We start from the raw sequence: 24169 nt of genomic DNA, 5'->3' as shown, positions 1-24169 counted from the left end.
ACGGTAACAGTGAAACAGCAGTCTAAGCATTAAAAATCATCATTACCCTAATTACTAAATTCTTACTGTTAGTACAGAAGAACTCAATTATTTCCATCACATAATAGGTATCAAATTATTACTTGGAGTGTTCAAAGGCTTTCTGATAGTATTAGATAACAGTCTGCATTTAGTCTTTTACCCATATTTTTCTGCCTGATGCTTACTGCAATATTTCCAGGCACTTGTCCTGTTTAAGCCACCATGAAACACCTGTGGTTGCTCATGTTCAGAATTACTATTTACATTATCTAGTCCTTGTGCTCTATCCCTGATGAAGCACAAGTGTTTTACGGTTTGGTTAGTCTTCCATAGTTTCAAAACCCTACTTCCAACCACTAGAGTGAAGAACTCTGGTATCATCTCTCTCATTTTTTCAGGTGTTGAAAAACTCCAAGAAAGCACCATAAAACATCTCTCTCATTCAAGCCGTTGGCACCACTGTGTTAAGTACTCTGATCAAATAAGTCTCTTGTCAGTAATCTGTAGTCTGATTAACTCCTCTTTGTAATAACCTCACACGATCCTATTCCTTGGAATACTAATTTCTCTAATGAGTGATAGTGTTTCAAGAGTAGTCTTCTCAAAGTGTTTTGAAGGCTCTCCTTAAGACTTATGGTGTTATCAGTGCAACGTTACCTTCCTTCAGATTCATTGTTCACAAATATTGTATCCACAGATTATATATATTAGGCAGCAGCTGCCATAGGACTAATATGTTTTCATTTGAAACTTTCCTAAGTGTGAGGGTGAAAGATCACCTCTCCTTTTAATATACTGTGTCAGCTATTGCAAGTTTAATATTCAAAGGTAGCGTTTGTCTTTTTGTCAAATCTTTGAGTTTTTGAAAATCAAATTTTCATTACTTCCTCTTTGTTTTAAGAGTAGAAGAATGAAAATGAATACAAATGCAACTTAGTATAGGATTGAATTACTTGTCCGTGTTAATAAAGCATTTTTTGACTGTCTATGAAGCTGCTGAGTACTTACTGATCTTTGTAATAATTTCTTATTGTGTGTGGGTATTTACATTCGATAACAGTGCTTCATCTCATTTCAATAATGCCTTACTGCTGTATTCTTGTAACCATTTTCCATCACAGTCTGTTTCGAAAATGTAGCAATAGATCAGGCTTGGCCTTTCCAAACTCTAGCTCCAATGAAATCGTACATTTAAATTACAGTCCGGACTTATATTTTGATGCAACTAAAAGGAGCACAACCATTCAGAAACAAAAATGTATTTCTGTCCAACGAGTTTGTGATAAATGTCATGGCATTATTTTTTACTGAACAGATAAATGCGCATTTAATGTACTGCTGGTTTGTCCAAGTTAATTGTCAATTGTATTACCTCATTCATTGTAAGTAGAAACCCCACCAGACGTGCCACTTCAGATTCCAACTAGATGATTGGTATAGTGCTTCCAAAGAAGTACTGTTCCAGTGAACACCTCTTAAAGACATGAATATGAATAAAACATCATATCAAATATTTGTATGTCCCCGAAAGTTGTAGGTCAGTGCCACTCAAAGTACGGCCCGGGTGCTGCGTACAGCACTGCTGACCTTTAAATGCAGCCTCGAGGTGAACAGCAGCACACAGCCTGTGTTTACTTGACAAAGCACGAACAGTGAAATCTGTTAAACAGGCAAGTACTCATTTGCACCTTAACTAAAGCGACGTTAAAGTAGGGCACCCTGCACAATTTATGGTGCTCTATCTTAATTTTTAAAGACACCTTGCATTAATAATGAAAAAATATGAACAACTCTTCAAATTTCAAAGAGTATTTCATTACATGCAGACGCATTTCACCTTAGTACATCAGATTTAATCACTGCATTGAGTGGCCTTTATTAGAAGTGGTAACTTTCAAACATGAACATCTAAACATTGATTCCTTCCAGTCTTTACAACAATGCCATTAGTTTACCAGGAGGCAAGTAATTTGTAAGTTGCTTCACATTGTGCAATTCAGCCACTAGAAGAGTATCTCTTTCTCTCACGTTTTACATCAAATGCTAGGTCTTTAATTCCTGGTGCAAGAGCTTAGAGTGTGGCAGACAGACAGAAGCCACATAAAACCTCACTTTGTTGTCCGCACCATGTACGTGCTTCACTTTCTCATACGCCCAGCTCACACCATGTACATGCTTCACTTTCTCATACGCCCACACCCTGTACATGCTTCACTTTCTCATACGCCCACCTTACACCATTCGACCCTTACTCTGCTGGCATCAGCACAGCCCTCGGGCATGCTACACTCCATACGTTTTGGCCTCTGGGGAAATAATTGGCCTGTAGTGCAGGCAGTTGTAAGTGTCCACTGAATTGTTTCAATTCCTACCTGATGAGGTATAGAGATATCGAAGATGTTAATATTCAATGTAAATAGAAGCAATATAGGTAATATGAAGGTCTGTAGCGGTCAAAGAAATCTGCAGCTAACTGATAAATCAATCTAATCATTTGATTAGGAGGGTCGAAAACTGTATACATACATAGCCAAGGGCTGGAATGAAGAAGTTATACCAAAAACGATTAAAGACATAGGAAGGTTCAACTGACTGTGTAATTTGGGGACACAAAAGAGTATTGGATTGTAAGGCATTATAATAAGAGCATTGGAATAGAAGGCACAGGTAAGTTTTGGTATTGGCTGCAATGAAACCTTGTTTATTCCGCTTTTAAAAACCATTAATTAATGACTGAATTATATTTTGTAGGATACTGGTCTAACTTTAATGAATACCTTGTTGTATGCCTCTATTAATAACCATTGTATACTGATTGAATAATCTTCTGGAGGGTAGCGGATTAACTCCATGTACATATTACTGGCTGATAGTTGTCTGATTCCTTAATATAGTCAGATTAATTAATAATCACAAAGGTGCAAACTTTGTCCAACAGTGTTACTTCAATTTTAGTGTGAGTGTCAATTATTTTATCAAGCAACTCCCTTTCATTGTTTTTGGAAAAAATTTCAAGAGTGGTGTGTATATGTGCAGACACAATTTTACGTTTCTCCTAAGTTTCTTGCAACTGCTTTCAGCAACCAACATTCCTTTTGCCACTACTGCAGAAAAAACCTTGCATGCAAGTTTGGAAATATCTTTGAATATTTTTATTTTGATTTCAAAGTGAGTCTTACATACTGTTAGAACGAAAGAGAATTCTTTCAGTGTAACCATTAATTTTCGAATTTGTTAGGCTATTATTTATCAGAGCTTCCTTCACCTCGTTCTGAGATTTTGTCCTTCACCATCTTTTGTCTCTAATTCTCTTGGCCGTTTTTGGAGTCTTTCCCTAAACAAGCATTTACAATGCAATGGTTTCGCCTTTGGAAAAGTTTTTTTTTACTTATAAATAAATGGCATTGTTATTTACATTGCCAACAGCTCTCTCAGCCCTCTCAGCCCACACAGCTCGCTCAGCTCTCACAGCCTACACATCCCACACAGCCCACACATCCCACACAGCCCACACAGCTCTCACAGCCCACACAGCTCTCACAGCCCACACTATGCTGCTGTCTCTAAGAGAAGCACTTCCCAAATTCAAAACAGATCTCAGTTTCAGAGATTCATTCCCCAAATGCAACTACAGACATGTGCTTTCCCAAGGAAATATAGTGCAAAAATGAAACAAGCATTTACAAGTGGGGCCGGAGACACGGACAGCGGGAGGGGGGGCAGTAACGGGCTCACGGACAGCGGGAGGGGGCGGAAAGGAACGGACAGCGGGAGGGGGGGGCGGAAAAGTAACGGACAGCGGGGGGGGGGGGGGCGGGAAAGGAACAGACAGCGGGAGGGGGCAAGGAAGGAATAAGGTTAATTATATTAAAACTTGAACGGGCCTGGTCAAAGAATGCTTTACAGGCGAACAGTCTTTTGCTTAAAGCACCAAAATGTTCGATGCTAGAGGTTGCTTCACATTCAATCCATTTCAAAAAGCAATTCTGATTAATGCCAGTGATTTCCTCCCAGCGTCCACGTTGCTGTTCAGTGCAAGACAGAGGGTCATAGCGTAAGTGAGCAATCACTTAGGCAAAACCTAAAAAGGTATGATAACAAGTATAAAACTGAGCGTGTGAAAATAAGTGTGGGCAATGTGTAAAAGTAAAGAAACTGTGTTCCTAAAGGAGACAGACAGTTTTATGACCGCCAAAGAAGTGGTGGAGGTCCTGAATAGTGCTGTGGGATTCAATTATGGAAGGGCGTGGTGTGGAATCTTAACCGTATGGCTGTGGGGTTTGATGGTTTTGACGTGGGAGACCGTAGGTGCTCTGGTAGTAAGGAGGAGCGCGCTGATGGGATGATCTTAAAATAAAATAACACGCTGTAAATTAACATCGCATATCTGTAGCAAAGTTCCCCCTAATAAGGTTAATTATATTAAAACTTCAACGGGCCTGGCCAAATAATGCTTTACAAGCGAACAGTCTTTTGCTTAAAGCACCAAAATGTTCGATGCTAGAGGTTGCTTCACATTCAATCCATTTCAAAACGCAATTCTGATTAATGCCAGTGATTTCCTCCCAGCGTCCACGTTGCTGTTCAGTGCAAGACAGAGGGTCATAGCGTAAGTGAGCAATTCCACATGGCCAGGATAAACAAAGTTGTGATTTTTCAACGCTAATATATGCCGGCAGGAGCACGCTCAATCCCCCACAAAACTACAGCTCCCATAAGGCAACTCAGTGGACCGATGAATAGCGGACATCTTTGGGCAGTGGCCCATGACTGACAGAGTCAATGTTCATAGTCCATCTCCTCGGGGCCCAAATCAGAATAGGACCAAACACAAGATTCATATATAAAAAAAAAGCCATTGAAGGGAGAGTTTCAAACTCGTGCTCGGTGTTCAGCGTTAGATGTCAATAACATCAAGCACAGGCCCAGGATCGAAGGAGACCAATAAACAACAAGCACCTACGAGGACACGGACAGCGGGGGGGGGGGGCGGGAAAGGAACGGACAGCGGGAGGGGGGGGCGGGAAAGGAACGGACAGCGGGAGGGGGGGGCGGGAAAGGAACGGACAGCGGGAGGGGGGGGCGGGAAAGGAACGGACAGCGGGAGGGGGGGGCGGGAAAGGAACGGACAGCGGGAGGGGGCAAGGGAGGAATAAGGTTAATTATATTAAAACTTGAACGGGCCTGGTCAAAGAATGCTTTACAAGCGAACAGTCTTTTGCTTAAAGCACCAAAATGTTCGATGCTAGAGGTTGCTTCACATTCAATCCATTTCAAAAAGCAATTCTGATTAATGCCAGTGATTTCCTCCCAGCGTCCACGTTGCTGTTCAGTGCAAGACAGAGGGTCATAGCGTAAGTGAGCAATTCCACATGGCCAGGATAAACAAAGTTGTGATTTTTCAACGCTAATATATGGCGGCAGGAGCACAGGACAGTGGGAGGAGGGGGGGGGAACGGCGCACGGACAGCGGGAGGGGGGGGGCGGGAACGGCGCACGGACAGCGGGAGGGGGGGGGGCCGGGAACGGGCACAGGACAAAATACGTAAACTTACAAAGTGAAAGCACATTTATAAACAAAATGCTCCTTACCTGATCGCTTCGTGGGAACTCGAATCTTGCAGCCAACTCCAACAACAGACACTTGTAAAAGGAAGAAAACAGGCCGACTCAAAAAAAAAAACACACACCCACCGCCGCAATGACGATCCGAAGTGGGTGGAGAGCGAAAAATTCACGGGAACGCCCCCGAATCTGGTCCGGCCTTGACGGACAGATCCGGCTCCCAATGGCTAGCCTCCATTTATGGAGCTAGCCAATGGGAGCCGGGGGACGTTCCTGAAGCACATATAGTAAACAATAGATTTCTCTGGGGGCAGAGCTAAAGCTCCGTGCCCCAGGCGAAACCTAAAAAGGAGTGCATATGGATGATGTTGTCTAAACAGGGGCCCAACAGAGTTGGTGGTTTGATCTTCTGTTACACTAAACAGTACATTATTTTTTGGTTTTGGCAGGGTAAACTTTGCCTACCAAGTACTAATGGACAAGTTACTTACCTTTGGTAACGCCTTATCTGGTAGAAACATGATCTAGCTGCAGATTCCTTACCTTTGAATTTCCCAGTCAGACTGGATCCAAAAGGTTTTTCTTTGAGCAATAAATACCCTTGTGTGCCAGTAGGCGGCGTGGTCAGCTCCGCGCGACATTGTGGACGTCGTCTCCGCCGTAGTCATGTCCACGCCACCTATATAAGCACCCCCTCGGCTTGCTGACATCAGTTACTTTTCATAACTTTCCACGCCAGGAGCGTATTTCCGTAGGTTCTTTACCTTTGAATAGATAACCCATCGATACCATCCCAGAGGGACTTAGGACAGAGAGGCCAAAAAAGCCACCCATTTGGACTGGACTGACCAAGCAGTAGTGTTTGATATACGTGTGCAGGGATGCCCACGTTGCTGCCTGACAAATTTCAAGGACTGAAACACCAAGTAGCAACGCACTGGCCTTACCTCTGGTGGAATGAGCCCTTAAGCCTTCAGGAGGCTACTTCTTGGCCCAGAGCACAGCAAATGTTGATGCAGAGGACAACCCATCATGAGATAGTCCTCTTTTACACAACATGACCTTTGTTTGATCCAACAGCTTTCACTGCATCAGTTCCAAAAGTGAAAACAGATTCAGTTCCAAAACTTCTGTCATCGAAACAAAAACCCGGTTAGTCATCTACCCGAAACTCTTTAGTGCGGTTAAGGTAGAACGACAACATTCTTTTTGGGTCTAGATGATGGAGTCGCTCCTCTTCTTTAGAGGGGTGCAGAGGAGTGTAGAAAGTGGGCAAGGTGACCGACTGTCCCACGTGGTTTGAGGTTACCATTTTCGATAAGAAAGAGGCCTCAGTGCGAGGCACCAACTTATCAGGGAAGATGGTCAGCTAAGGAGGCGTGAATTACAGAGGCAGTTATTCGCTCACCCTCCTGGCAGAATTTATTGCCACTGGAAAGGCCGTTTTGATGGTAAGCAGCCGGAGGGGGCAGTTGTGCAGAGGTTGTACAGGGCAGATATCAGGAAGGTGAGAACCAAATTAAGGTCCCACTGAGGCATGATGAAAGGGTAGGTGAAAAAATATGTACCAGCCATTCAAGAAATCTATTTAAAATATGGGATTTAAATAAAGATGGTTGGTCTGGCAGCCTCAAGAAGTCAGACAGGGCCGAAATGTATCCTTTGATAGTGTTCAGAGCAGAGCCCCGCTGGGCAAGGGTCAAAATAAAGAGAAGGACTTCATAGAGGAAATCAGAAAGAGGATCAATAGATCTTTCTGTACAATATTTTACAAATTTGTGCCACCGGCAGGCGCACCCAGTCTTGGAAGAGGGACGCCTGACTGCCAAAAAAAGATTACAGACTTTGGGAGGAAGGTCGAATGCTATCAACTGCGTCTGCTCAATCTCCATGCAAGAAGGCAGGTTCGGGTGGCGGTCCCTCCTCTGTTGCAGCGACAGAAGAACCTCTTGAAGAGGTAACCTGATCGGAGGATCAATGCTCGGTTGGAGAAGCTCGGTATGCCAGACTCTCCGTGCCCAGTCTGGAGCCACAAGAATTAATTGGGCCCAGTCGATCCTTATCTTTTTGAGCACTCTGGACAGGAGTGGTATCGGAAGAAAGGCGTACAGGAGACTTGAGCTTCACTCAAGATGAAAAGTGTTGCCGAATGAGTGCCGCATTGGAAACTCCAGTGCGCAAAACTGCTGACTTTGTGCATTCTCAGAGGAGGCAAACAGATCTAACCAAGGCTTTCCCCACTGCTGAAAGAGACCTTGTGCAACTTCCAGCTGGGATTCCATTCTTTTTTTTTTAGGAACCTTTATTGTTATAGTACGGAGATACAAACATGGGCCTACAACCAATCCGGCTGGCCGCTATTCAAATCGATTAAAAAAATAATGCAGTAGAAAAACATACAGCGGTCCGGTGGTCAAAAGCTGAATAGCAGCCAGGAGATATCATATAATTAAAGTACCATGCGATAATAAGGATCTGAGACCGTTCATTTTGTAATAACGAAAAATAAAATGAAAATCAATGTTGCATAATCACACACACCCCTAATACAGCTAACTAAAGCAAAAGATGTTACGCCAGTGATGTACATAGATGAAAAAGATGGGGGAGGGGGTATATGAGTCAGGATAGATGCAATAAACACCAAGCAAACATGACGAACTAACCCCACCCCTCAAGGCGAAACACAATATGGGAGACATGGAAGACGACGACATCGAAAAAGGAAAAGGGCAAAGGGCCATAGAAACAAAGATAGAACAAAATAACAAACCCATCCCCCAACCCTCAACCCTGCACCCCTGCAAAAGGCTACGGCCTACTCCCCCAGCAGCGTGCCTGTCGCCCTAAATAAGAGACCCGAAATACAGAGAAGAAAAAGAGAAAAAGAAGAGAAAAAAAAAATTTCAGAAGAAGGGCCCTCGATCTGGTCATCCGCCCCCTCCCACCTCCGCATGCAAAAATCGTATAAACAGCAATGGCAAAAGAAGTACAGGTAGCAGCAATCACGTAGAACGCAATCAATGACATCCCCGCTAAGCGCCCCTCAAATCACCATCAACCAGCCATGAGTCCCTTCATATTCCAATCGAATTCACCCCTGGCCTCGTTTGTCAATAGTACCAACGTTGAACCATCCCTCAAACGGGATACAAAGTAGCACAAAGGGACCGATTACACCGGGAGGATCAGGCAGTGTCGCCGCTCCATAGGACCCCAGCCACCGAAATTTCGCCAATGATGCGTGGCGGAAGTCTGATGGGAACAATGTCAACACCGCCAACAGTCTCGAGTCCAAACACAGTCCCGCCAGACACGGAAAGGGAAACACACGACGTGGGAAGCGCCAAAACCCCGACGGGGCCGCACAAGCCGTGTATCGATGCTGTTCCTCCACTTGCCGATCAGAAAAAGGCCCCGGTGAGACAATTACATGCGCCACAGGTGCATCCACAGCAGGCTCATGAACCAAATCCATCCGCGTCTCTAAGAATGTAGACTCATCCGGGGAATACGTCGAGGAAGCAGAGGCAGACACATCGGCGCCTCCTTGAGAGCGATCCGTGCCGTTACAAGATGGCGGGACAGCAATGGCGGCCATCCTTTGTCCCAAATCTCGGGCCTCCCGGATCAGGGCTGTCTGCAGGGTTGTTAGTGCAGCCAGTATATGTTTGGGCGTGGGCGGTTTCTCACATAGCCAGACCCCGGGATTCTCTTGTGCACCGGTTTCTCTGCCCGGGTGGGGGTGCACGGGAAAGTAGCATCCGCCATTTCAGCCGTCACGTTCTCTCTCCCCTCCACCGCACCTCAGGAGCGGGTCCGACCCCCGGGATCATCAGGATGCACAGCGGGATCCCAATAGTCAGGGCAGGCAGAAGAAAGGAGAGTCACCGAAAGGCTAAACAAGCTCCCCGCTGCCCGGGAGTCACCCACCGGTTCCCAGGGAGGGCTGTTAACATAACCGGGTATCACACGGAAGGGGAACTGGGCATCATGGACTCTCTCCGTCCCAGCTATTTCGCACCTCCCGCAGGGCAACCCACTATTGGGAGTGGGTTGGTATCATCTCTTCCGGCTCGCAGATCTCAGGTTCTCTCCGACCGGCGTCCCATCGCAACCAGAGGCCGCTGGTGTTGCAATCTCGGCCGGACACTCCCCTCACTCGAGATCCCGGCCGCAGCACCTCGAAGGCCGCCAAAGAGACAGAGAGCCAAGCGGTTATGCAGCCATCCCGATCGCCATCTTGGCTCCTCCCTGGGATTCCATTCTTGATTTGCTAGGCCTCAACGACTGACTGTCTGCCCAGGCGTTCAGAGAATGTGCCAGGTGCTGAACCACCAGGGAAATGAGCTGCTGTTTCAGCCACGTCCAGAGATGCAGTGGCTCTAGACAAAGGGTCCACAACCCCATCCCACCCTGTTTGTTGCAGTACCACATGAGGGGGGTGTTGTCCATTAACACTTGAAACAGCTTTCCCTTGCAAATTGGTCAGAGCTTCTGCAAGTTGATGTGAAGTCCTTGATGCCACCGGAGACCAGAGTCCTCTGATCCCCATCTCTCCCAAATAGCGGCCCCATCCCATGAGTGACGCATCTGTCACTACTGTGTGGTCTGGTTGGGGAAGAGAGAGGGAGTCTGCCTCTGTCCCAATCGTGGTCTGTTAGCCACCACTTGCGGTCCTGTGTAGTTCTCTCTGAAAGACCATGTCAGAGAGATTCCACAGATGCTGCGACCACTGGAACTTCAAGTCCCACTGCAGAGCCTGTATGTGCCATGTGGCAAGTGTCACTAGCAGAATGTAGGAGGCCATGAGGCCCAGCAGCCTCAGTCATTCTCACTGAAATCCAGGACAGAGGCTGAACCATCAGAATCATAGCTTAAACATACTGGCACCGTTCAGGAGGATAGGCCCGAAACTGCGCAGTATCCAGAACACCTACGATGAAAAGAAGCGTCTGAGAGGAAGGCAAGTGTGACTTCGGCACGTTGATAGAGAACCCCAGGGAGCGCAGAAGGCGCGTCGTAACCTGGAGGTGGGAGACAACAGCCTGGGGCAAACTCGTCATAAACAGCAAGTCATTGAGCTAGGGGAAGACTGGCAGCCTTGAGCTGCGACCAACGCTATCACCATGGTGAACACTCAATGGGCGCTAGTAAGGCCAAAGTGGAGCACGGTGAACTGAAAGTGCTCGTGGCCTACTATAAACCACAGGTAGCGCCAAACGGCAGGCAAGACAGGAATGTGCAAATAGGCGTCATGCAAGTACAATGTTACCATCCAGTCTCCTGAGTCCAGGGCAGACAAGACCTCAGCTATGGTGAGAATGCTGAACTTTTCCTTATTGAGGAAGTAGTTGAGGGCCTGCAGATATATGATGAAGTGCAGCACTTTTTCCTTCTTTGGGACCAGAAAGTAGAGAGAATAGCAACCACAACCTACTTTTGGTACCGGAACACTCTCTTTGGCTCCCTTGGCCAAGAGAGTCATGACTTCCTAACGAAGGAAAGCCAGGTGATCCTCAGTCAGTTGGTGGTAAGCTAGAGCCAAGGAGGGAGGGGTAATTTCTATGGGGAGGGAGTATCCTCTTTGAACTATATGAAGAACTCACCCTTCTGACATGATTTTGTGCCAGTGGTGCAAGTGATGGCTGATCCTGCCACCAACTGTCCATGATCTTGGAGGGCCAGACAAGGAGGGTCTGGGAGAGGTGGAACGCGTGGTGCATAAGTACGTGCAGAGGTCTCTAACCTTGTGTAGCCTTGTAGCTGGGGTATGGCTGGCCCAGCTGAAAGCCCCTTCCGTTGCAGCAAAAGGGACGAAACACCATGTGGTCACCGAAAGGCCCAAGTATTTGGCCATAGCCCATGAGTCCTTAAAGTGCTCAAGGGCCATGCCTGCATTGTCTCCCGAGAGACAAGTTCCATCAAAGGATATGTCCATGAAGGAATCCTGGACACCCCTAGAAAAGCCAGAAGTTCTTAGCCAGGTGTGGCGTCGAACAGTCACGGTCGATGACCTAGCTCTTCCAAGCAGGTCGGTTGTGTCAGGCCCACTACGATTGGTGAACTTTGCAGCATCTCTCCCATCTGATACTGCTTGGGGCAAATGGCCTGGGCCTCCTCAGGGACCTGCGGCAGCATTTGCGCAACTTTGTCACACAAGTAGGGGGACTAACGGCCCAATAGGCATGTGGTGTTCACTGACTGAAAGACTGGCGGTAGAAAAATAATCTTGCCCCAACTATCCAGCCTCTTGCATTCCCTGTCCGGGAGTGCGGAAGGGAACGCGCCGTGAGATGTAGAGGCTTGGCCCACCAAGCTCTCTGGGGTAGGGTGTTTGGTGAGGAAATTTGGGTCGACCGGTGCAGGGCGATGGCAGCCCCTATGCTGGGCATGGAACAAATTTCCAGTAGGACGTCAGAGAAGGACTCATTGAAAGGCAGGAGGGATTACGAAGAGGAGTTACCTGGCTGCTGGACCTCAGCTGCCCTTCACACCATCGTAGCGTATGCAGCTCAGTCCTCTGTAGCCACGGTAGGGGGAGAAAGCAGACTAGAATCTGGATAGGTGTCCAGACCACTGGCCTCACCCAATTCCTCGTACCAGTCCATTTCATGCTCTGGGTGGTCTTGTAAAGGGTCCGAGGACCCCTCCCAATCTACTTCCATTCCAAGCTCTTCAGAATAATGTTGAGGAACCGACCTAGGACCAAAGGGTTCGGATTCTGCTGGTATCAGCAACAGTAGACACCGATCGAGCTCCGGGTCATGGTGGATGAGAATGGGGCTGGTGTCACTGGTGGGGGCTGGTGTCACTGTATGTGTATTTGCACGGTTTCTGGTTGACTAAATCTTCCTCTGCAAATGCATTTGTTAAGCTTATCATCTGGTTTGCCAATTTTTTTATTAAGTTTTAAAATACTCTTCAAAAGATCTTTTCTACGTATAGTAGGATGAGATAAACATATATTAAGAATACTATACCAGCTTTTTTTTTGAAAATTTGTTTTTATTGTTGCCATCACAACTTAGCAGTAATAAGCATCATCGTAACATCACAGCGTCAACATTCAGCTGCAGTCAAGCAGTGGAGCAACTTTTCAAATTTTCTTTTCACCCCAACTCTGAACATACTACATAAGAGGGTCAAGCTTAACGAACCGTATCATAGGACAATCCTATTATCAGTGCGAGTAGAGCTTATGCGTACATTACTTGAAGTTCGGACCACTAGCTAGTCCGTCCTTGAGACCAGATTCTATTTCCCATGCATCCCCCCCTTCAATGTCCACCCCAGTGGTCGGCACATTAGCCCAGTTCATCCTCCTCCCCAGAACTATCTGCATTCTCATCTTCCGGTAACGGCTCACAAATATCCCCCCTATATGAGTTCCATGGCGTCCATATTTTATTCCACTTGCGTGGGTTGAGTCTCTGTTTATAGACCTCCCGTTCCTTCAACATAAGCATATCCATGTTCTTGCACCACTGCGACAGCGTCGGAGTAGTCGGCGCACCCCAGTTCTGTGCTATATCGCGCTTCGCCAGCATCATCCCAATGACCACCCAACGCTTCCCATGTAGTGATAGATCTGTCGGGCCCCACACGTGTAGTATACAGACCCGAGGGGTAGGTGTGAAAGGGGTGTCTAGCGCCTGGCTGATTGTGCGCGCTACGCGTCTCCAGTAATTTTGTAAAGTGGGACATTCCCATAATGTATGAAACAGCGTACCCTCCTCCCCACAGTTTCGCAAGCAATAGGGATGGTCTGCCCTGTGTATGTTATAGAGTGATGTGCGGGTGTAATAAACTCTGTGTAAAATTTTAAATTGGACCAAATCGAAATCGCATGGATATGCCTGCCTCTCTGGGTGATGCTAGCGCCTCGTTCCACTCCGACTCATCCAGATCCCCAAGCTCCCCCATCCACTTTTCCCTCAGGCGCCCCAGCGGATCTGGCAAATTGTTCAACAGTTTACGGTACGTGAGGGATGTAGCACTCGTCTCCATATAGTCCGTTAGCAGCCGGTCCTCTAATGGAGCCGACTCCGGGATCTGCGCCCCGGTTTCCAGTACAGACATGAGTGCGTGTCTAATTTGTACATATCTGTACGTTTCCGTCACTCCCAGGTCATACTGTGTCCGCAGTGTGTCGAAAGAGAGTACTGCGCCTCCCGACCATAGATCGCCCACTGTGGATATCCCGATGGTATCCCACCGATCAAACCCTTTACTGTTACGTAAAGTACCAAATGCTCTGGAGTCCCATAGTGGTGTGAGTTTGGTAATCACCCCCTCCCATCCAAGCCGCCTCTGAGCCCTATGCCATATAGTCACTGTGTGCTTGGTCGGGCCTTCCAGCTTCCCAACCAAACCCTTGTTATAGAGCGGGGCCAGGAGGGTAGCCGTACCTAATTGCCTTCTATCGGCCACATACGCCGGGTCATCATGGGTACCATGAATCCATTGGTTGATCACCTTAAGATGCGCCGCCCAGTAGTACAGTTCAAGGCTCGGGAGCGCTATTCCCCCGCTATACCAATCTCTAATTAATTTCAGCTGTGCTACCCTGGCCGGCTTGCCACTCCAAAGCAACGTGGTCAGTTGTGCCGTCACTAGTCGGAAGAACAACGCTGGAACCGCCGTCGGGGTGTTTTCCAGGACATATAGAAAGCGAGGTAATGCCAGCATTTTAAAGAGCGCCGCCCTACCCAGTAATGTCAGGGGGAGGGCCTTCCAATGGCGCACATCCGCCCTCAGTCTAGTCATCAAGGGAACCAGGTTGAGCTCAAAAAATGTCTCAGAGTCCAGCGTGATTTGAATTCCCAGGTACCTGAAGGTACGTGTTTCTATGATCAACTGGCATCCATCAGGTAGTACCGGGGGGTCACCCCGGATCATGAACAGCACGGACTTGGACCAGTTTAGTTTATATCCCGATGTAGCACCATGGGTCTCACAGAGGGCCAGCAGGACCGGAATGCCAGTGTCTAGGTCCATGAGGTAGACCAGCATGTCATCCGCATACAGGGAGACCCTGTCTTCCCAACCGTCACCCCACTGTATGCCCTTCAGCAATTGGGTGGAGCGGAGAATGGTGGCCAGGGGCTCCAACACTAATGCAAAGAGTAGCGGCGAAAGCGGGCATCCCTGCCTTGTGCCTCTTGCTAGTGGGAAATCCCGCGAGATACAGCCATTGGCCGTCACTCTCGCAACGGGCTCGGTGTATAACAGCCTGATCCATGAGATGAAGCCGGGGCCAAATCCCATATGTTCCAGGACTGCGAAAAGATAGCGCCACTCTACCAAGTCGAACGCCATTCGGGCATCCAACGAGAGTACCGCTGCTGGCTCCGTCAATCGCGGGGCGCGTGCCAGCACTCCGTGCAACCTTCTCAAATTCAGCGCCGTGCTCCGGTGCGGCATAAAGCCAGACTGATCCGGATGAATAAGGTGCTGCAAGTGCGGCAGCAGTCTAGCGGCCAGTAATTACGCCAGAATTTTATTTTCGGCGGTGAGGAGCGATATAGGGCGGTATGAGCCGCAGTCCTCAGGAGGTTTGCCAGGCTTCGGAATCGCCACTATGGTGGCCATGCGCTGGTCAAAGGGCAAGATCCCCCGTTCCCGGCTTTCCTCGTACATTTCGAGTAGGGGAGTGGAAAGTGTCTCAGACATAATTTTGTACCATTCAATCGGTACGCCGTTGGGACCCAATGCTTTCCCAGGGCGCAACGCTGCTACGGCTAGCTGTATTTCATCTGACGTCAGTTCTGATTCCAGTTCGTCCCTGGCGTCCGGGAGGAGAGTACGGGTCGGCACCCCTATGAGCGATCCCTCCACCAGTTCGCGCGGAACTTCAGTTTCGGGGGAATAAACAGACTCAAAGTGGTCCGCGAGGAGTTCCACTATTCGGTCAGGCCTAGTCTGCAGCACCCCCCTCGAGTCCCTGAGTCGTAGTATGGCCCTTTGATCTCCACGTTTCCTCTCCAGCCATACCAAGAGTTTACCTGCCTTATCCCCCATGTCATATACTCTACTTGCCGTTGTCGCCATCCCTCCCAACACTTTACGTCGCTGGTGATCGGTGTGCTTCTGCGGACTCAGCCGGAGCGTGTGAAGTGTGTCCTCATTCGGGTCATTTTCATGCGCCCGAGTCGCATTGGCGAGTCGTTCTTCCAGGTCTGATAGCTCTCTGTTTTGCGTGCGTTTATGTTGTGCGGTAGCCGATATCGCCTGCCCGCGAAGAACTGTTTTGTAGGCCTCCCAGAATGTTACATGTGAAGCAACCGAACCCTCATTTTCGGTGATATATGACTTCGTACATGCTTTTAAAGCCTTGGTTATTACAGGTTCCTTAAGATACCCCGGGTAGATAGGATAGAGGCGTCTGTGGGTCCGCACCTGGCTGGATAGAGTCAGAGTTAGCGGGGAATGATCCGAAATCCCTCGTGGTCTGATGTTAGTGTCAGTGATATTAAGAAGGCCCCCTCCCAATGTGAGGAAGTAGTCTATTTGTGACAGACTATCGTGAACTGCCGAATAATACGTGTATTGCTGGACGTCCGGGTGAAACTGCCTCCATATATCCACTAAACCCTGTGCTTCCATGAATTCAAACAATTTGGTAGGCCCCGGAGTACGTGTGCGTGTTGGGTAACGGTCCTGAGAGCTGTGTGCTACTGCGTTGAAATCTCCCCCCACTATTAGGTCCCCTGCCGGGAGGTGTAACAGAAAGTTCCCCAGGTCTGGAAGAGCTACGGTGTGCAGAGCCGGTGGTATGTATATCGAGACTACATTCAGCGGCCTCCCCTCCCATTGCCCATGGACCGCCGCAAAGCGTCCCTGTGTGTCTGCATTAACTGAGTGTACAATGAACTTGGTGGAGCGGTGCATTAATATCCCAGTACCCCGGGACCCCTTAGTGAACTCAGAGTGTACAATCATACTGTAGCCTTTCCTATCCATGGCCCTTACGGCAGGCCCAGTTAAATGAGTTTCCTGTAGCAGGACCAAGGCTGGGTTGGACCTCCTGACGTGCTGTAAGACCAATCCCCGCTTTATTTTATCTCCCAATCCCCTAACATTCCAAGACAGTAGGCTCAGTGGTGATGCCCGCCCCATGCTAATGTCCTCCCCCATCATGACAGACAAAGCGACAGGCCAGCCGGCTGTCGCCACATACAATACATCGCGTGTAGCGAATTTGCAGTTCGCGCAGTTGAACCTCTACTCTACGCATTCGCTCCATACGGCACAGCGATTGACCCAGTGTAGTACTTAAAAACCAAAAAGTCATCCTACCCCCAACTCCCCCCCTCCCTGCCCCCCTGCTCAACGGACTCAGAACTGCCCGCCCCCCCAACTCAGCAGAGTGCTTGAACCCAACCCAAAACACAGTACTTGCTCGCTGGGGTGAAGGGTTCTCCGGTATCGGCGGCCCCCAACTTCTGCCGCGGAGGCCCTCAGCCCAGTGTCCATAGCGGCATTGCCGGTCCACAATGCAGTCAGGTCAACCAAAGATCCACTGCGACGACTATACCAGCTTTGAATGGATTATGTATATTATTTCCATAACATTGGCCTTAACAAGAGCCTAAGTGCCATTGGTATCTTTAACACTTTAAAATATTGAGCCAACGGTAACGTGTGCAGGTTCCAATGGATTTCCCTTTCAAGTAATTAAGTTATCAAAGGTTCTGATCTGTGCTATTCAAAGACGTTAACTCTGAAATCTTAGTATCAGTTAAAGCCAATATCCGGTTCACCTAATTGACCGTTTTTTTATTCATCATATTTATATCTGCAACCGTGTCATTTCTAAAATTCAAAATGGGTGTATAATTTAAGACTGAGGACTGAAGAGTAATTCTTAATCTGCAATCTCTTTCATACTCCAATCACAATCTTTTCAAGTTTTTAGACACTTAAGTTTATGAATTCTTGAACGTTCTAGTCCTTCCAGTGTTCTCACTGCATAATAGCTCTATACCTGGAACAATACACCTTCTAATGAAGGACTGACACAGATCTCAGAATCATAAGTCTTAAAACAGTAAATAAAATGCTTCTTAAAAAAAATATTCACCACAATATTTCATTATTTTATCAGTCAAGGTTAATTTTACTTTAATATAGCAAAACATGCATAATCAAAAGTTCTTGATGCTATAACAATGTCAATGCACTTAACTTAAGTAGGATCTCCTTCATCAGTACCAATCAGAACATAATCAGTCTATGATTATGGATATATTTGACCACTGACTGCATCTTTTACTCTAATATGTTTAATGGGGCACATACATTTTATAGATGTATCCCAAGATTGCAGCAAGGGCCAAGCACATTTTCACAAGAATTTTATTTATTTTACCTATGTATTTAATTCATTTTTAAAGAACGTCAAACAGCTGTTTGTTGTTTTGAGGAGGAAGACATGGAGATGGCTATCCATGCAGCTAGAGTTCGCCAAAGCTTAATTTTACCTGAACCCACCTCAAGCCATCAAACACTCATTGGGGATGTCTCTACTCAACTTAGTACACTACTTACTACGAACTCTTTGCATTTGGATAACCTCCAGAAGGGTTCTGCTGCAAATCATTCCGAAATACACAAAACTCAGCAGTCTTGATGGTGATTCTTAATTCTGGTATGCATTGAAAAGCTTCATAATTGAGATTGGTTCAAATAGATTCTTTACATGTAAGCAATTAGGTTTCCGTGCCATACACCAATTTGCAACAGTCAGAAGAAATCTGCTAAGTCATCTATATGGCATGCTCTCTCTGCTGTCAACAAAGTACTACAAATACCAGATAATTCATAGCATCAAGATCCTACAAAAAGTTTTAATAAGTTCAGCAAATGAAAACAACATCTGTAATTTTACTACTACACAATTTGTTTTCCAGATAGAAGTCTGGCTATCTACAACCAACCAACACTTTAGTTTTCTATTAATCAGGCATCCAATTGACCACTGTTCTGAACTGCAAAGATCATGACTGGCTGCATCACTTTAAAACACACTGACAATTTCAACCTTTTCCTCTTCTTTGTGAAACCTATTTACACGTACAGTTCATCTGGCATTATTATACAAATAATTCATAAACTACACAGACTAAAACAATCTGCACAGAGATTAATACATCTGTGGCAGTGTGCCTGCTCCACGCATTATTATTTATGCTTTATGCACATTAGCACCTCAACATGTCTAGTCTGCGTTTTCATTTCCTTTCATTCTGCTCACCGCTGACATGTTGCTGGGACCTTTTCTGAGGGCCTGCAATTCAATTTCCTCCTTCATAAGGAAAGATGTGAGTGGTTCTCATCATAAAACAACCAGTCTTTATGAGTAACTGGCCAGCAGGCAGGTCACTGAGAGGCAGATGGAAGGAAATGAATTACAGTAACGTTCAGCCGTTGTGATTTAGGAATGGCTGGGAGAGCAACACACAAAAAGATGGGAGGAAATCTGGTAGTGCCATGTTAATACTTTACAAAACTCTGCTGTGAGCTTGTCTTACATGCTCAGCAAAAGCCTTCTTAGCCAAGCTGGCTCTTGTCACCCAATGAGATGCACTCGGGACAAAACCAATCTTAATTGATTTCTTGCTTAGGGAGATGGGGAATCTCAGGTTCATATCCATCCAGCCTCTAGGTGGCCTAACAGAGGTCCCGTCATTTTTTAAGACCCAGCACAGGGTTTTGTAGGGTTGTTTTGCAGTACTTGGAAGAACGGCAAGACAGATTAAAAGCCTACTAAGGCCTTGGAACCCCTTTGGAAGAGAGGATGTAGCCTAACAGTTAGGGCGGTCGACTTCAAATCTGGGGAACCGGGTTAGAGTCTTGGCAATGACGCTCAACATCCTGTGATTCTGGGCAAATGACTTAATCTCCCCGTGCCTAACAAAAATGAATGTGTCCTCTTGAAATGCAACTGGAGCTCATGTAAAGCGCCGTTATACCTGATTGCTGGTCAAGTTTGCGCTATATAAAACTTCGAGATTTTTTTTTTTTTTAAATTGCTTCATGAGGGTCGGAGCATCTAGCCCCTTGTATTCACAGAGACATAAAAGACAAGGGGCCCAATTAGGAGTGGCTTGGTATCACTGTATCCAGGTATTCATAATATTATAATATAGTTATTTCTCATGGAATGCGGAATAAGATCCAGACCCAGAAACGTGGGGTCTAATTTAGCATTTTTTCCAATTCCGACTCAAATATGGGCCAAAATGTGTACCCTTTTACCAGCTGCATGGGAAGAGCAGCAAGGTGATACCGGCGATGACTGCACTTCAGAGGGGACCCACATTTGATGGATCTGGCCTCATATGCTCACATGCCCAAGTCATGTCTTGTCCTGTTGAGGTTTCGGAGTAGTACCACGGGTAAAATATAGCTGCAATCCTAAAGCCCTTAGCATTTCCCAACAGCCAGCCATGGAACCCCACAGGAATCCTCGAAACCACTGTTTACCACCCACTCAAAATAGGGAGTTAACCGGGAGAGGAATTGTCCCTAGATCTTGGAATCCGTATGTAGAAAAAAAAAACAGTTTTAGGTTTACATGTTTCCTTTGACATTCCATGGACAATGATTCGTAGTTGCATGGTGCAGGTGTGCATTTACTCTCCAGTGTTCTAACGAAAAAAGATGATCAAGTTACTCCAGCAGCAAAACAACTTCAGAGGTTGCAGCATTCAAGTTCCTGCAAGACACTTTTGGGATAAAAACTGAGGAAATTAGGGGACCTTTGTCTTCATCATATCAGGCCTTCGAAAAGCCCTCAGCAGCCACAAATTTCTGCTGTCCCGAACTGAAGAACTTTAACTTATGCCTAAACGACTAAGCCCACAGGATACTGAAGTTGGAAGAAACTCAATCTTTTCCCTACGCGTGCTTCACAATCTAGAGCCTCAGAGTATATCATAGCAGATAACATGAAGAACTTGAGGTATAGGATGACCATGTTTGAGCAAACAGTTTCTCAAAGCAGTCTCTGAATTACTTAATTTAGGCTTACTTCATGTGTCGCTTCCTAAGGACTTGTAATGCAAAACATCCTACAGCAATGTAGATTTTTTCCAGTCTGGTTTCAAAGGCATTTTACATCTTTCTAATCTGAAATATCTGTGGGGCCTTCATACTGAGAAGTTAGACAACACTTATCCTGTATCTTCACTCATCCCAGTCTTTTAACTGCACATGCAGAGAATCTCTAGCTCATTCTACTATATGAAAAGATGCCACTACTGCGTTGTAGAAGACTATGATAATGATGGAGATTTGCCAAGCAGTCACCTGCAGGCTGACTCATACATTCTCAAGACTTTGCTTTTGAACTTCGATGCCATTGAAGATGCCGAAATTAGGCAGGCCATTCTAAGGAACCTCTATACTTATACCTTCATTTCTGTTTCTTATTAGGGATAGGCTTTTTATTGTACTTATTGTAATTTTATTTATATAGTGCTTACTACTCCTGACGAGGCGTTGAAGTGCTTTCGGCAAGTAGTAGGCTACTCTGGAACCCAAAAGGACTAGTGATGGATTAGTACAGGGAAATAGAATTATAGTATTTGTATAGGGAGGTACGAGTTAATTTAAGAGAAGGACATGTGAGTCTATTAGTTGGATTGACTAGAGTAATGGAGGGATAGAAGAGGGGAAAAAAACAAAAGTGTTAATTGGGAGATCATAGTAGAAAGTTGGACTGGGATGAGTAAAGAAGAGATGGACGAGGGAAGAGCCTGTAGAAAGGGATTAGGGAGAAATAGATAAAGTAGAAAAATGAGATTCGGTACGAGTCAAAGGAGAGATAACGTGAGGGGGGAATTTAGTAGGGTTGTTTGGGAGATCATAGTAGTAAACTTATGTTCGGTGTGAGCCAGGAGGTGTAGAGGAGGGAGGAGTCTAGGAAGGGGTATTTTGGAGATCATAGTAGTAGAAAGGGTTTGGGACGAGAGAGAGTTAAAATAGAGGATACATTTATAGGAGGTGTAAGGTGATGGTAGGACAGAGTAAAGCTTTCGAGAGAGGATTTATTTTTGTTGTACAATAGGACTAAAATAATAAATATATAGACACATGATAACATAGTAAGGTAATATATGTATAAGGAATATAATATATTGAGATTTGAATGTTTTGTTTTTGTGGAGTAGTGAGGAGAAAATGATGTAGAGGTTTTCTGTGAAAGATTTGTGTGTGCCGTACTGCTGGTGAGTGGTATTTGAATGGTACAGGGGTGGTGATGTGTTTTGCAGAAGAGTATGTGGTGTGTAAGAGGGGATAGACAAGAGTTAGAGGAGTGTGTTAAATTTGAGCACTGGAATAGGTAATGTGTGTGGTGGAGTGGCGTGTAAGGATTATATGGTTGTGTGTAATCCGTGTTTTTAAGCCACACCCTTAATTACATTGGCCGCGCCCCTTTGAGAGACCCCCCAGTTTTTTTACCCCACTTAAAGCCCTGAGTGTCCACCTGCTGACCGCCGAAGGATAAACCACGGAGCAAGCCCTGCAGTAACCCAGGCCGTGAGCGAGAGCCCGGATGTTTACCCCAGCAGCCGGCTGGCAGCTGTCCCCAGCTTGGGCTGTAAACCGGCCTGTTTACTTTTCAACCACGGCTCCAGACGTCACCAGCATGGCAGCTTCGCCTCCCCATGCAGGCCAAGGAGGCCGTGGCCCTCCTTTGCGGGGGTTAATGTGCCGGCTGGTGGCATCTGCCTCCGATGAATGGCAGGCAGGTTATTACACGTCTCAGCTGTGAGGCACCTGTCGGTCCTCTTTACTGCCGGGCACACAGCAGCCAGCGACTGACCACTAGAGGCCAGCTCGGGCGGGGAGAGATACGGACAACAACGCGCCTGGGCATCGCTCCAGCCCTGGCAACGCCCCCAACCCGACGGCGGCTACTGGGGCACTTACCGCAGGGAACAAAGAGCCGCCGATTCACACGCTCTCTAATCGGAACTTCCCCAAGCAGAGCCGAAGGTATTACCCAAAGGTCCACGGGGCTGAGTTTTCAACTAAGAGTGCACAACCATGGCGATGCCTGGGTGGCAGAGCGACGAGCGGCAGATATCAAATCCACATAGTGAACTTTCACCAGGAAGGTGCAACTTTGGTATGAAGTCATTCTTTGTATTTCAGAACAAGGTAGAATTTGGTTGCGAACAGACTGCCTGATTTTCTTCCAGTCATAGGAAGGATATCATAATACTGTGCAAGGTGGGCTGGGGATCCGGGGGGGAGGGGGGAGTAGGATTGAAGTGGAAAGGGCAGGATTATCTTAAACAAGTTATTATTTTTTTTTTTTAAAGGGCACGTCCAGATGTTAATTCCTTTCATTTAGTGAGAGAAATAGTAATGGAGACAGACCCTTTCAAGGAGGCAATCTTTAAGACGGTGTCAAGGGGCACACACAATAAATCAAAGTACATCTCCTCTCCCAGGTACTGCTAATTTTAAGATAAGCAACTTGGAGTTCAATTACTGCAAGGAGGATCACCAAATTATCATCCATAATCAGAGTGGAACAAATCAGCCTTTAACACTCTAGGTTGATCCAAACTGGAGAATTGGCCATCATGAAACTTTTCATCCTAACTGTTCCTCAGTGAAAGTTTTTCCTACTGGTCTCTTTCCTCAATGATAAAAACTCTGCCTTTAAACAGACAACCCCACAAAGCACTTGTTCTGATTTGAACTCCATCTCTAGCACGATGGTGCCAATCATATACCCAACAAACTAATGCAGAGGAGTAGCTTTTCAATTTGCTGGCCAAATTAAAAAAGAAAATATGCTTCTAAATTAAACTATATACTGGTTGCACAGATTTTAATGAGGTACGAGTAAGCAATGAATAAAGTGGTAAAAAGCTAGTTAAATTTCAGTTACTGGGTCTTTATTTTAACCTTTTAGTGCATTTCATGTAAATAGAAAACAAGCATCCATATCACCAGAGAGGGCAACATTTTTAGTCATAATTATTCGTTTCGAAATTAGCTGTGACACAAAGTGATCATTGTTCTACCATCGAGACATTTATTTGGAGGAACAAAAACATCATTACTAGCTTTGAGTCTAGAAACACTAATCTACCCAATGAAATCTGAATGTTTCAGACCTCCTTAAACAACTACATTAACTATTACCCAAAAGGTACAATACATTTTGAACATTTAAGTCTAACTGGTAGTAATACTTAAAATATTCATATATAAATATAAACAAACATGTGAAACACAAAATAGATCTCTACATCACTTTAAAGTCAAAGATGTTAAAGTACCCGGAAAGCTATATGAGCATCGCTTAGGAGTGGTCCTTCAACCTCCACAATATTCGCATTGAGTTCTCCAGTGAGGTGGGCACTGGCTTCCATGCTTTCTGCAGAGCTCTGGCATGCTGCCACCTCGGTTGGGTTTAAGGCTTTTGCAAGTGTGTCAAATGCCCTGAAAAGAGAAAAGGAAAAAGGATGATCCTAGCTGCATCAGATATTACATCAAAGAAATTACCCTGAATGTTATATAATATAGTTCCAAAGCACTCATCCACATTTGTGTC

At 46.1% G+C, this 24169-nt stretch overlaps 1 protein-coding gene across 1 annotated transcript in view; it reads right to left on the bottom strand.

Moving 5' to 3' along the window:
- The window catches only part of NR2C1 (nuclear receptor subfamily 2 group C member 1), a 424839-nt gene that overhangs the window by 139891 nt on the left and 260779 nt on the right, over positions 1–24169 (bottom strand). Inside the window, exon 10 of the mRNA XM_078648543.1 lies at positions 23895–24057. Within this exon, the coding sequence (XP_078504669.1) occupies positions 23895–24057 (163 nt within the window). The remainder of the gene's footprint in view (positions 1–23894; positions 24058–24169) is intronic.

Source organism: Lissotriton helveticus, chromosome 1_1 (genome assembly GCF_964261635.1).
Source record: "Lissotriton helveticus chromosome 1_1, aLisHel1.1, whole genome shotgun sequence".
Lineage (NCBI taxonomy): Eukaryota > Metazoa > Chordata > Amphibia > Caudata > Salamandridae > Lissotriton > Lissotriton helveticus.
This window is presented reverse-complemented; position numbering and strand designations above follow the sequence as displayed.